The sequence below is a fragment of the Puma concolor genome, chromosome A2 (assembly GCF_028749965.1).
Source record: "Puma concolor isolate L17-30 chromosome A2, mPumCon1.1.hap2, whole genome shotgun sequence".
NCBI lineage: Eukaryota > Metazoa > Chordata > Mammalia > Carnivora > Felidae > Puma > Puma concolor.
In genome coordinates this window covers 107,111,663-107,125,801 of record NC_141668.1, presented here as the reverse complement: position 1 = coordinate 107,125,801, position 14,139 = coordinate 107,111,663, and the positions used below count along the sequence as shown (strand labels likewise).

The 14,139-nt window shown below is 48.7% G+C and overlaps 1 protein-coding gene across 1 annotated transcript in view; it reads left to right on the top strand.

Moving 5' to 3' along the window:
* The window catches only part of ABCA13 (ATP binding cassette subfamily A member 13), a 395,455-nt gene that overhangs the window by 352,679 nt on the left and 28,637 nt on the right, over positions 1-14,139 (top strand). The window contains exons 57-58 of the mRNA XM_086697122.1: positions 3,907-4,041; positions 6,411-6,514. Coding sequence (XP_086553248.1) covers positions 3,907-4,041; positions 6,411-6,514 — 239 coding nt within the window. The remainder of the gene's footprint in view (positions 1-3,906; positions 4,042-6,410; positions 6,515-14,139) is intronic.

Here is a 14,139-nt window from a genome sequence, read left to right as displayed (position 1 = left end):
TGACCTGAGCCAAAATCAAGAGTCAGTCGGTTGAGCGTCCGACTTTGGCTCAGGTCACGATCTCGCGGTTTGTGGGTTTGAGCCCCGCGTCTGGCTCTGTGCTGACAGCTCCGAGCCTGGATCCTGCTTCGGATGCTGTGTCTCCCTCTCTCTCTGCCCCTCCTCTCCTTGCTCTCTGTCTCTATCTCTCTCTCTCTCTCAAAAATAAATGAAGAAAAAAAATTAAAAAAAAAAAAGAGTCAGATGCTCAACTGACAGAGCCCCCCAGGTGCCCCCAGAGTACGAGTTCCTGATTAAGACGCTATCCTGATGCTGAGTAACATGCCGGCTGCTTGTTGAAGATGACGGAATTTCTTGTTCCCTGAATGTCTGGGTTTTCCTTTCTATGCCCCTTGCTGGCTAAGGAAGTGGCAACTGTGTGGAGTGACCTTGTGGCCCCTTAGCCCAAGGGGCTTCCTTTACACATCTCCCTCAGGGCTGGAGCTGCCCCCAGGGGGGGCCTCACCTCCCGGACTCCCAGCCGGGGTGTTGATCTTTCCCTGGCCTGTCTGCCGCTCACCTCGGTTCTCTCCCCCGGGCTGACGTCCACCTTCACGGTAACCTGGGCAGCCACAGTTGTGTCCACTGTGATTCCAGAGGCCCCCTTGTGCCTGCGGGAAGCCCCTCCTGAGAGCCCACCGCACCCCTCCCCCCCGCCTCCCCCCCCCCCCCCACCACCTCGGCACCCAGGCTGGTCTGCATCCCAGGGTCCCAGCTCACATATAGCCCACTCTTGGATCTTCTGCGTATAGTCCCCCTTCCTCCCCCTGCAAACTTCCAGAAGTTCCATTAGATGGGAAAGAGAGGCTGTCTTCATTTGGCTCAAATTGAGGCTTGGTGTAACGGTTTTCAGTTTCTCCCCATTGTCCACACACCTCTTAGGTTTTTTTTTGGACAGGGATCATATTTGAACCTGAACTCAATGAACCTGATGTTTAAAAAATACATTGGGTTATAGCAAAAGGATCCAGGAGACATGTTCTGGCATGCTAGACAAACGGGGATGATAATTTAAGGGTTATTGTGATACCCAAACTGCCAAACCCCGGTGCTGATGGGGATGAGGCCTGGGATTTCGTAGTTTGGGACGGAAGGGGCAGAGAGCCCTTTGCCGCTGTGCTGTGACACTACCCGCAGGTCCCATCAGGGGAGCCCCCCGCTGTGTCTCACCACCTACTGTTTGCTCCACGACATGCCTTTTATACTGGAAGTTTCTTCCACTCGCACAGTTTTCCTAGAGGGAGCTAGAAGTCACGGCAGGAGGAACGGGGACCTGGAGGAAAGTCGGGGTGGGGCTGGAAGAAAGGCTTTCTGTCCTAAGTCCTGGGCCCCTTTTTCCTTCTTTGGTCTTTACTGTCACAGGAAACTTTGATTTGGCCGTCAGTGTGGTAGAGGAAAGAATTTTGCTTGTAAGCGAACTAATACGTATGTGGACCTCCGGGCGGTTTATTTTGGGTTAGATGATCCTTACAAAGATGTGCTAAGTGCGGGTCATGATCACGCAGCAGGCATATAGGATGAATGAATCGCACACTCTGGACTTAAATGGAGTACAACTTAGAACTTTATGGGAGAGGGGCGCCTGGGGGGCTCAGTTGGTTAAGCGTCCGGCTCTTGATTCTGGCTCAGCTCATGAGCTCACGGTTCGTGAGACCCAGCCCCGTGTCGGCCTCTGCACTGACAGTGGGGAGCCTGCTTGGAATTCTCTCTTTCCTTCTCTCTCTCTGCCCCTCCTCTGCTTGTGTTCTTCCCCCCACCCCCACCCCCACCCCCACAAATAAACTTAAAAAAAAAGAACACTATGCGAGAGAAATACATAATAGCAGAAAGAGAGAATCTTTAAGCTCAATACATTTTGGGGTTGACATGGTATTTTGCTGACCACAATTCCTAGGGCATCCCGGGATTGAACCCAATGTATTTGTTCTATGTCTTCTGGACTCTTCCTTGGCCCTGGCATCCAGGATCTGTCAGTTGCATTGTTTAGCCTTTTGTGAGCTTGGAAAAACAGGACCTACGTTTCCTGGTTCCAGAAAAATAAGCCATCGTAGTTAGACGGGCTCATTCAGAAATTCTCTGCATTCCCTTGACTTACACTGTTAACTAGACCAGTCCTCGACATTCTTATTTTTTTTTTTTGGTGTTATTGTGCGGCTGCACAAATAAAGCTGTGGAGTGGTTTATGTGGGGGGTTTCCTTGGGAGGCATCAATGTTGTCCCAATATCTAAAAAAATGTTTTTTAATGTTTACTTCTTTTTGAGAGAGAGAGAGAGACAGACAGACAGAGCACGAGTGGGGAAGGGGCAGAGAGAGAGGGAGACACAGAATCCAAAGCAGGCTCCAGGCTTCGAGCTGTCAGCACAGAGCCTGATATGAGGCTCGAACCCACGAACCGCGAGATCATGACCTGAGGCGAAGTCTGACGCTTCACCGACTGAGCCATCCGGGTGCTCCTGTGCCAGTATTCTTAGACATTCTCAATATTTCATCACTGACACTATTATTATTATTATCCCAACTTTTAGGCACTTATTAAAAAAATATATTTGGTAGTTCATATCATTTATTCAAAAATGTATTTGATTTAGTTATTTTATTTTTTACCCTTATTTAGTTTATCCTATGTTTCATCAGTTGTTGAGGACACAGTTTTCCCCGTATCTCCTAGATTTGAATGAAGATATGAGCTTGGCCAGTTTGGTTATATGGTGGTACATAAGCAAGCGAAACTGACGTGGTGCGTTCATGGCTCTGTGGTCGCCAGAGTTAGGTAGAACACATTTGTCAAATTAAAAAAAAAAAAAAATTAAGTTTACTTATTTTGAGAGAGACAGAGAGACAGTGCGATTGTGGGGGGGTGGGGGGAGAGGGAGAATCCCAAGCAGCCTTCTCGCTCAGTGCACAGCCTGATGTGTGGCTTGAACCCATGACCGTGAGATCACGACCTGAGCCAAAATCAAGAGTCCGACGCTTCACCCCCCGGAGCCACCCCGGCGCCACCACATTTGTCAAACTTTTAAACTGCGTGGCGCTAGAAGCGCAGTGGTTGCTCAGTCCCAGCCCCCAGAGGAAGCAGCCACCCCGTGGATGGAACCGAAAACACAAAATGTAGCGCGCCCAAATTCTGGCGGGTGTCGGAGCGGAAGGGCTGTACGCACACGGCTCCCCCCCCCCCCCCCACCCCGGGAGGGCAACGGGCGTGAGCGGGCGCGGCAGGTGCGGGTGGGGCGGGGAGGGGAAGGGAGGAGGCCGTGAGCCTGCTGCGTGCTCCGGTGGGAACCCTCTCCTGTGGGGGGTGGGGCGGGGGGTGGCGCATGGTCGCCGTCTTCTGGCCTCATGCAGCTTCCAGCAGTGTCCGCTGAGAATCATGCCCTCCCCTTGCTAACCTCCCGCAGGGCCGTCTCCAGCAGCTCCAAGGATGGAAGGGGGCATTTCTTGCCCCTGTGACTAGTGAAAACTCCCTTCTCAGTTCTCTGCTCCCTCGAAGTCCCGTCCTGCCCACCCCCCTGTCTGGTTTATTCCCTCACTTCCTCCTCAGTCTTGGTTTCGGCTCGCCTCTGTGTGGCTGTGCATCGGGGCCCTGGCCCCACCGTACTTCTGACCCTCTCTGCCCCCCTCTCCCCCGCCCCAGCCCCGTGTGCTCTGGCCAAGGCTGCGATGCCCCCCAGGCACCCCAGCAGAGCCCCCACCCCCACCCGCTCCTTCTCTGCCAGCCTGGGGAGGTGAAGGGAGGTGTGCGTGGGAGGTGGGCAGGGGCAGCGGGAGGAGGGGAGGGCACTCAGGGCTGAGAGCCTGGTCCAGGGGGTAGGGGGGCGGGGTGCCCTGGGCCAACGGGGATGCATTCACCAACAGTGCCTCGTTTGCAGGTCGCCAGGGACCTGGTGAGGCGTTTACACCTGGAAGCCCATGTGGACAAGCTGGTGGCCACCTACAGTGGGGGGACCAAGCGGAAGCTGTCTACGGCCTTGGCTTTGCTGGGCAGACCCGACCTGCTTTTACTGGTGAGTAGGGGAGAGCCCAGTGGTCTGCGGGGATCTTCAGATAAGATGCTTTTAACTTCTCAGAGCCCCTCTGGGAAAGAAATTCAAATCGGCAGTGTTGGTTGTCTGCACTAATATGCTCTTTTGCCCTAAGGCAACGTTTCCCAAACAGATTCTAAAAAAGCATTGGGATTTTACAGAAAAAAAAAAAATGTCTTTTGATAGAGTCCCTGTTACTGACCTAACTGAAGGTTCAATAAATATTTACCATTAAAAGCAGTATTTTATTTAAAAAAATTTGTTTTAACATTTATTTTTGAGAGAGAGCGTGAGCAAGGGAGTGACAGAGAGGGAGACACAGAATTGGAATCAGCTCCAGGTTCCAAACTGTCAGCACAGACCCCGATGCAGGGCTCAAACCCATGAACTGTGAGATCATGGCCTGAGCCGAAGTCGGATGCTCAACCGACTGAGCCACCCAGGCGCCCCTAAAAGCAGTATTTTAGAATGGTGTCAGGATTCACCTATAATCTGAAAACCAATATATGTTTGCCATCTAGTGTGTTGTTTTTGAGTGTTTTTCTACCTGCAGATATGTGATTGTCCCAGCTGCAGTGACATGAATCCGTGGTGAATCTTGATGGCGGGCGTCGGGGACAGGATGGATGTGGCGGGGACAGCAGGTTGTTCAGCAAGACAGTGGAGCCTGTACGCAGTAGCTTTGAGACAAGGCTGTCTGAAATCTGGGAACTGGAGTTATTCCAGCGTGGCTAGATGAAAGCATGAATTCGTGGTGGGGGGATCAAGAAATAAAGGCAATTGTCTTGCATTTCAAAGTTAGCTAGAAGTAATATCCTTCAAACGGGAAGTACATAAAAGCCACTGTTTGGGTGCCGTAGACAGGGTGTGAATCACTGATGTGTATCTCATGGTTTCCCACTTGTACAGAGTCTGAGAGCCTTCAAACGTGTGGGTAACAAATTCTTTTCTTCTTTCTGTTCTTGTTCATTAAATGGAAATGGGATTCAAGAGGCCCGCATTGGAAAAGTGGCCCTCATTAGGTAATGAGGTGTCTTCTGGACTTTTGGAGGACTTTTTCTTTCTTTCTCTTTCTTTCTTTCCTTCTTTCTTTCTTCTTTCTTTCTTTCTTTCTTTCTTTCTTTCTTTCTTTCTTTCTTTCTTCTTCTTTGCTCTAAGTTTGCTTCTTTGCAAGGTTCAAATCAAGGACTGTTGCAGAATGCCACATTCTAACACCCGGTAGTGAATACAAACCCTTGCCTGGGTCTGCGGGGTGTAAACTAGGTTTTCCATGTAAGAAGCGTTTACAAGGCATGGTGTCTGTTACCTTCTGCAGAATGTCCCCATGCTCTGCCTTGCCAGGCATGTGTCCTCAGTTCGGATGGGGACTCCTGTCCCCGGCTCACCACAGCCCCCGCCTGCTTCTCACAGCCTTGCTCTTAGCTCCTTGGTTGCCCTAGACTCTGGGCTAGGGATCAAGCTGGGGACCGGAGTCAGCTGCGGGGGTCCAGAGTCTGCTTCTGCAACTCTCTGCATGCACGCAGCCTGGCACATTGAGTGCATGCCTCCTCATCTGCACGTGGTCCTGACACGGTCCTATCTGTTGGACTCCGTGAAAGCCATCCATGAAGTTGTGCACATGACATGCATGGCCACCGCACATGTGGTGACTGGGATGTCGGGGAGTACTCAGAGCATCTGGTTAAAGACACTCACTGACAGGCCTTCACACTCCCCCTCCCCCACCCCCCCACCCCCCGGGAGAGAAGACAAGTGTCCGGCACGGGGTCAGGAAGACACCCAACTACACATCCTCTTTCTCACCGAGCGAGGCATGATCATAGCTTCTGTTTGCTTGAGTTTGTATCTACCCTCGTAGATCACCTGGCGTGCAGAAAACACAGGTGCTGTTTCCCTGTTCAGTGCCATGTTTTTGTCCGCTTCCCGTCCGTTTCTCTCTTTGGGGAAGTTGATGACCCTAAGCTCTTAAGAAAAATGTGTTCAGTACTCCCTGACCGCAACAAGCCCAGAAATGCATCACGCGGTCCACAGCCATCTCTCTCAAACGCGGTTGAGTAAGTGCTCCGGTGCTTATTGAAGGAGAAAGCCCCAGCTTCCAGGAACCCCACTTTACCCACTGGTGCAAAGTGAGTAAAGCTTGTCTCTGCTTTTGCATGTTTTCCCAAGGTGGATGGCCGTGAAGCCCAGTGCAGGCGGACGATGCATCGAGGGGGGCCGTCCTCACTGCCGGGCGGGGGGGGGGGGGGTGCTCGACTGTGTCCAGATGCACTGCGGCTGCCCTCCCGGCGGGGCCGGGCCTGTCCGTCCCGACGTGCACCCCCAACGCCGTCACCGTGTGCTCTCTCCCTCAGGACGAGCCCAGCTCCGGGATGGATCCCTGCTCGAAGCGGTTCCTGTGGGATGCGATTAGGCAGGAGGTTCGCCAAGGCTGTGCGGTGGTGCTGACCTCACACAGGTGAGCCCTGGCCCTCGTGGCCAATCCGGGACCGCGGCTGGGGGGCCGGCAAGGGCGGCGGAGCAGCAGGGGCCAGGCCCGTGCTACCCACGCGACCCTGCCTCTGGACAGCCCCATGGCGATGGGGATGGAGTCTTGAGCCCCACGTGTAGGCTGGGACTCTGAAACGGAGACGGATCCGGTAACATAACCGAGGCCGACAGCTGGCAGGTGGCGTGGCCGGACCGCGAGCCCGGTGGTCTGTCGTAGGCACACTCTTGCCCTGGTCCGGAGGAGGCCGGGATTCGGTGCCTGCCCGCCCAAGACCTTTAACCCCAGCAGCAGACTCTGCTGAAATGAAAGCGTCACAAGTTTCTGAATTTGGCCCCCTGTTTTCTTCCTCACAGAATTAATATTCTGATTAGATTTCAGAGTCCTTGGCCTATGTTTTTACTTTATGCCACACCGTGCTAGGCCACACAACACCTCGAGTCTCAGGTTATATCAAACCCTTTTGTGGACAGCGCAGTGTGATTTATCTGGGGTGTAATGGGGATTAGGCTTTACGGCCTCGACTGTGCGTGAGTAACACACGCCCTGAGTTCAACGTCAGGAGCTGAGAAGGAGCCAAGATTCTGCCTTACTCACAAGCTGACAAAGTTGGCAGGCCAAGTTCCTGGAAGTTTCCAGAGGACATGAGCCTCCTGGGTCAGAGGTGAAAATTTGTATTACTCACTGTCAGCAAGGTCCCGCTGGTTCCGCCCCCCCCCCCCCCCCCCCCCCGATACCCAGACGACGCCTGCGTGGTGACCCTCCTCTTGAGGGCAGCTGATGAACAAGCCAGCTCTGGGTTTGAGGGAGATGATACCTCGTCCTTCAAGGCTGCTCAGTGAAAACACAACTTTGAGAAGTGGCCCGTGTGAAGGGCAGCCAGGGCCTTGCAGTCTGGGAATTCCTAGCCAGACAGGTGAATCATGGGGACCCTGGGCTCTGGGGGGGGGGGGTGCCCCGCACCAAGTCTCTGCCGCAGCAGGCCATCCGCCCCTTGTTGCCAGAGGTGAGATGTGAAGCCAAGGCAGTGTGAGATCTGTGCGGAGGCTCAGGAGACTTTGCCGAAGGCCCCGGCATCATCGGTTTACGTGAAAATCCTCTTGCGAGCTGTACGTCCACATGCACGATCCCGCCACACGTCCATCTCAGACCCTGTTCCTGTAATAGGTGCCAGTGGCGACCGTGAGGGTCCAAGCAAAGTCAACCCGTGTTTCCATACAGGATGACGCCGTTCACACATGTTGCTTCATGTGAGAGCAGATGCTTCCTCACCTTCTTTGCACTGTTTTTTTTTTTTTTTTTCTTTAAATCTTCTCTTATTCCCTGAGGGTTTGCCTATTGTCCATCATCCCTGAATTTTCACTGCTGGACTAAATGCTGCCAGTTTTTTTGGGGGGGGAGGGTTGGAGAGAGAGAGAGCATGCACAAGTTGAGAGGGGGACAGAGGGTCCGAGGCAGGCTCTGCACTGACAGCAGGGAGCCCAAAGCGGGGCTCGAACTCATGAACCATGGGATCATGACCTGAGCTGAAGTCAGCTGTTCAACTGAATGGGCCACCCAGGGGCCCTGAAACACTGCCAGTTCTTAAAACAGGTTTTTTTTTTTTTCTGAGATGTAATTTACATACCCTATAATTTACCCACTTTAAGTGTACCATTCAATGATTTTTTTGTTTTTTGGGGGGTTTTATTTAGGAAAATGAGAGTTCTGTGCACCTGTCACCGTAATCCAGTTTAGGGCATTTCCAACGTGTTCTCAACGTTTGTTTTCAGATCATCCCCGTGCAAAGTCCCAGACTCTTTAGCTCAAATGTGTCTTCTGAATATTTCATGCCAACGAGATCATAAGTCTGTTGTATCTGGCTTCTTTCGCTTGCTGTGTGGCCAGACCTCATTTGTCTGGTCTTCCCCTGCCAATAGTCCCTTGGATTGTTTCCAGTATAAGGTGCTGTGAGCAGTCTTATAAATGTCTTTGTACGGACATATGCTTTCATCTGTCTTGGACAGTGTCTTAGGGGTCAGATGGCTGGGTCGTGTGGTAAGTTTGTGATTAACGCTTTAAGAAATCACAGAACACCGTTGTGTTTCAATGTGGCTTCATCGTCTTATATTCCCAGGAACAATGATGAAGCTCCTGGTTTGTGCAGATTCTTGTCAACACTCTGTCTTTTTGATTGTAGCCACCCTAGTGAAGTGTGATTTTCGTTCACATTGTCCAGATGATCGTGTCACCTCTGTCTTCTCACCTACGTTGTCTCATAGAAGAAGCTGGGCAGCATCCCTTCTGATGCTTCCTGGTACATCCTGGGTCGTTCTGGGTTGTGCCTCTCAGGACTTTTCTCTCCGACTCTCACGGTTAAACCCCAGTGTGTCCAGATGCACTTCCCTCCGGGTATCCTTCCTTAGGTTCATGGCGCTTCTTGGATGTGTAGGTTAATGCATTTCACCTACTGTGTTGATATTTTGGTAGTTGTTTATTCAAATATTTTTTTCTGGCTCTTTCTATCTTTTCTTTCCTTTTCCACACACTGGTACTTTCTGTGCATGTACAATGGTATCCTGCAGATCTGTGTTTCTGTCCCATTTCTTTTAAATATTTGTTTCCCTCTTTTCAGATTCGATAATCTTCAGGTTCACTGATGCTTTCTTCTGCTACCCAGATTTGCTGCGGGCCCCATAGTGAAATTTTCCTTTCATTTATACTCTTCAACAACAAAAAAATTCATTTGATATTTTTAAAAAAAAATTCAGTCTACTTCAGAAACTCTATTGTCGTCTAAAAAAACATTCTTTAGACATTGTTTCCTTTAGTGCTTCGAACATACATAGAGTTGCTTCATTGAAGATTTTTTTCTGCTAAATCTAGCATTTAGGGGCAACTAGGAATAGTTTCTGCTGACTGCTTTTCTCCCTGGGTATGGATAACAATTTCTTGTTAATCTTACAGGTTATAGTTTTGTTGTTGTTGTTGTTGAAAACTCAGTATTTCACAATATTTAATAAATCGTAGCCTCTCTGGTTTCTGATTCTTCTCCTTCCCCAAAAGTTGTCGTTATTGCCACGTTTTTTTATTTATTTATTATTATTTTTTTTTTCTTGGTTTTCTTCTTCTTGGTTTGTCTGTCTCTTTCGTGTGTCTGTCTGTCTGCGTGTCTCTGCCTGGGATGAATCTGCGGAATCTCTTTCCCCGGCAGTGAGTAGCTCCCAGTGACGCTCTTCAGTTTGTGTGTTAAATTCTGTCCTCATTTTGTGAAGCCCGGATGCCTCGAAGCCACCTGCTATTATTACATAGACAGAGGCGGCCCTCAGCCACCTGACGCCAGCCCCGATCTGTCCTCTGCCGATGGGTCCGTGTGTGCCCAGGGGAGGATGTTCCCCTTTCAGACCTCCTCACGTGGCCCAGTCTTGCCTTCTCCAGGGTGCCGCTGGGCTCTGGATGTGCGTGTGGCTAGCCTCTGGGTTCATGTGGGGCATGTGGCTGGCGTGGCCCCTCTGTGGCCTCTACCGCGTGTACGTGCAGCCTCAGTAGGCTAGGCGCGTGCCCCAGTGACACATGAGCTAATGCAGGCACTGTCAGGCCAGATACTGGAGCTCTTGGCCCTTCCTGTCTGCTGGGCTCTACACAAGTCACTGATGTTGACGGCGTCACCAGGTATGGGTCCCAGTTGAGTGCAGAGAAGCTCCCGATCCTCGTGGGCTGCCTTGTCCTGCCAGTAGACGCACATGTGTAAAGCTGGCCGTGCAGCTGTTCGTCAGCGGTAAACGTTTCTCAGACCGTTGCATCCTTCCAGACAGTTTCCAACATTCTGAAATGGTTGTTTTTGTCCATTGTGTCCGGCTTTCGAGTTGATTTGGGGGGAAAAGATGTGCCAGGTTTTTCACTTGGCCGTAGCCAGAAGTCCTGCCCTTGACTTTTGTCTTGGTTCTGTTTCTTTTCAGAAAATAAAATGTCACACTGAAATGAAACAAATGTGGCAAACCCTCTACCTTATAATATACGTACGTTTTTGCTTAAAACGATCCTCTGGCTGTGCCAATTCTGGAAACTCTCTGCATTCCTGCATTTATCAGGCCGGTATTTGTTAAGGCCTCATTTTCATATGTGGGTTCTAAGAGTGGATAAAGTGGGGGTCACGTTAAAAATCCCTTTTGATTTCCATATAGCGTATGATTATTACAGACAGTTCTCAGGAAGACCGTACATCACTGTAATTTCTGTCCTACGTCCTCCCGTTAATGCGGTTTCACATTAACGATGTGTCTTCATTTCTATAAATCTGCCCACATTCATGCAATACAAAGATCTAAATGACTCACGATTAATGGAGAGCGCAGCAGCCAGTGACTGATTCTGTGCTTCTGAGACAGCTGCCTGCAGCTGAAAAGTCTCCAAATTGCACAGTTTCCCCTTAATTTTGAGGTCCTGTCTCTGTTCCTCTTCTCACTCCTTACCTAGAGGACCGTGGGCTTGTACCGTATGCTCCATGCTAAGCCCTTGACTCCTCGCGCCCCTGACCAGAGAGAGCTCTGTTCCAGCCAGCCTGACCACCCGAAGGAAGCACGGTGTTCATTCTCAGAGTAAATAGTCACAGATTATTTCACTGCTGTAGAGCACCTGGCATTGGATGTTCTTCCTGCTGCTGAAAGTCCTCAAAATCTCTCAGTCTTTGCCCTCTGGGCAGAGATGTCATGGTAACCCACCTGCTGTTTAGACCTTATTTGTTTGACAGCTAATAACAACTCAGTTGAAATTACCACGTCGTTACTCCAAGGTCGTAATTAAGATCGGTTGTTATTTGGATCTCTGTTCATCTGAGATGCATAAGGATGCGATAGAGAAAACTTCATGTTCTCCCACTTTAATTAGAACACCTACGATGCACTCATGAAAATTTTAAATTGGAACTTATTAAAGAAACAGAGAAAGATATGTTTGCACAAAAAGATTTATAAAGCTTATTTTGGGGCGCCTGGGTGGCTCAGTCACTTAAGCATCCAACTTGGGCTCAGGTCATGATCTCATGGTTCGTGAGTTCAAACCCCGCATCAGGCTCTGTGCTGACAGCTCGGAGCCTGGAGCCCACTTCGGATTCTGTGTCTCCCTCTCTCTGCCCCTCTCCTGATCATACTCTGTCTCTCTATCTCTCTCAAAAACAAATAAACATTAAAAAAAGATTTATAAAGCGTGTTTGGAATATGAATAGCACGTATTCCTTAGACCCCATGTTAAACTACTGTAACTCAGACCCCAAATTACAGTGGCTCAGACCAGACGTGTTTTTCGCTCCTCCACTAACAATTCATGATGGTGGGCTATGATGGAGCCCAAGGTCATCCAAAGATTCCGAGTCTTTCCAGCATTTCACTTACTCACTTGTGAGTTTGCCTCATCTGGATGGTTGAAATTGACTTTCTAGTCCGGCTCATGGAAAGTAGAAAGAACCCAAACCCAGGGCAAGCGGCTTGCCTTATTTTGATGTGACGCAGAAATTGTACTTCCCATTGACCCGAGTTGTCACACGTCTGCCTCTAGCTGCATGGGAGGCTGACCAATATAACCTTGATCTGAATGTCCCGTGACCTAATGAGCAGACGGGCTTTACGCCCATTCGCGAACAGTGAACATAATACCTGATTCCTGTGGGGGATTTGGATGGCACATAGTGGCAGAAGCAAAGGAATTGCACCATGAATTTTCAAGTGTCGTCAATGTCAACCTTTTCGTGTGTTTTGCCTTCCCTTCCCCCCCCCCGTCACATTCGTGTTCAAGTTTCCTAACACGTGCTGCCACGCTGTATCATTACTTTTTTTCTGTGCAACTAATGGAGTTTAGAAAACCTCATTTGAATGGCTGTTCAACACATGGACGCACCCCCATTTATCTGAGTATCATATTATCCTATTACAGAAGCGGTTTCTGGATTTTTACTCTTATAAATAACTTGTTATATGCATTCCTATCTTCTGTGTTTCCTAACGTAAGTTCCTAGAAGAGATTAGTGCCAAATTGAGTTTTCAGAAAATCATTCCAATTTTTCACTCCCACCGGCAGTATATGAGGTTGGGATTGTTCAGACGATGTTTTTAACTTTGCAGGTATTTTTTTGATCTGAGAATTCATTGTTTGTATTTGCACCGCAGATAGGGGAAACAGTGTTTCCCTGTGCAACAAACAAAAGGCACATTTGGCAAATGACTTTCTGGCTGGAAGAGAATTTTAAGCTCACTTATTTGATGGTTAAGTTTCTGTCAGGATGTGTATTACCTGTGGACAGTTCTTTGAATAGTCACTTTATTTGACCTTCCTCCAGGATTGCATTTTTTATAGTTTCATTTTTACGCTAACAGAAACAGTTCTGTATACCGAATGTATTGGGGCGCCTGGGTGGCTCAGTCGGTTAAATGGCCAACTTCGTCTCAGGTCATGATCTCATGGTTCATGGGTTCGAGCCTCACGTCAGGCTCTTGACAGCTCAGAGACTTCAGATTCTGTGTCTCTCTCTGTTCCTCCCCCACATGTGCGTGTCCTCTCTTTTTCTCTCTCTCTGTCTCTCTCTCTCTCTCAAAAATAAATAAATGAGGGGCGCCTGGGTGGCTCAGTCGGTTAAGTGGCCGACTTCAGCTCAGGTCATGATCTCGCGGTCCATGAGTTCAAGCCCTGCGTCGGGCTCTGTGCTGACAGTTCAGAGCCTGGAACCTGTTTCAGATTCTGTGTCTCCTCTCTGACCCTCCCCCATTCATGCGCTGTCTCTCTCTGTCTCAAAAGTAAATAAACGTTAAAAAAATTTAAAAAAATAAATAAATGAACTTTAATATATACTGAATGTATCTACCCTCACGCATTGCGTTTGTTGTAGTTGTGTTTTTACTTCTTTTTGAGTTTATTTATTTTGAGAGAGAGAGACTGCAAGCAGGGAAGGACAGAGAGAGAGGGAGAGAGAGAGAATCCCAAGCAGGCTTAGATCATGACCTGAGCCGAAACCAAGAGTTGGATACTTAACCCACTGAGCCACCCAGTTTCCCCTTAAAAAAATTTTTTTAAGTTTATTTTGTTGTAGTTTTTTTTTTAACGTTCGTTGGCTGTGTTTTGACAGACTTATTAGAAGTTTGCACTTTTGCATTGTCAATTACCAAGCACTTTCTTTCATAGTCTCTTCCATCGCTGATGCTTAGAAGGAATGTTCCCATCCACTTATGTGTTTAAGATATGACTGTTTAGTTCTGCACAGCCTTTCTTCTTCTAATGATCTGCCTTGTAACTCCTAAGCCTGTTGCCTTCCTTGAATTATCTGAGCCTTAGAACAAATGTTAAATATCTTCTGGAGCAACTCTTATCGTTCTTCTTGTTCACAGTTTTTCTACCTCTCACTAAATAATTTTGAAGGTATGCTTTATAATTTTGATTGGCATTATACTATAACCTTATTATAATTTATTTTATTTTCTATATAATTATAATAACCCTATTACAGGTTACAAATCTTTATTACATATTTTATACCAAGATAATGTTATATAATATCACAAACCAAATTATAGCTGCAAATTACAATGTAATTTGTTATATTTTATTTTATATATTATAGTAAAATAGAA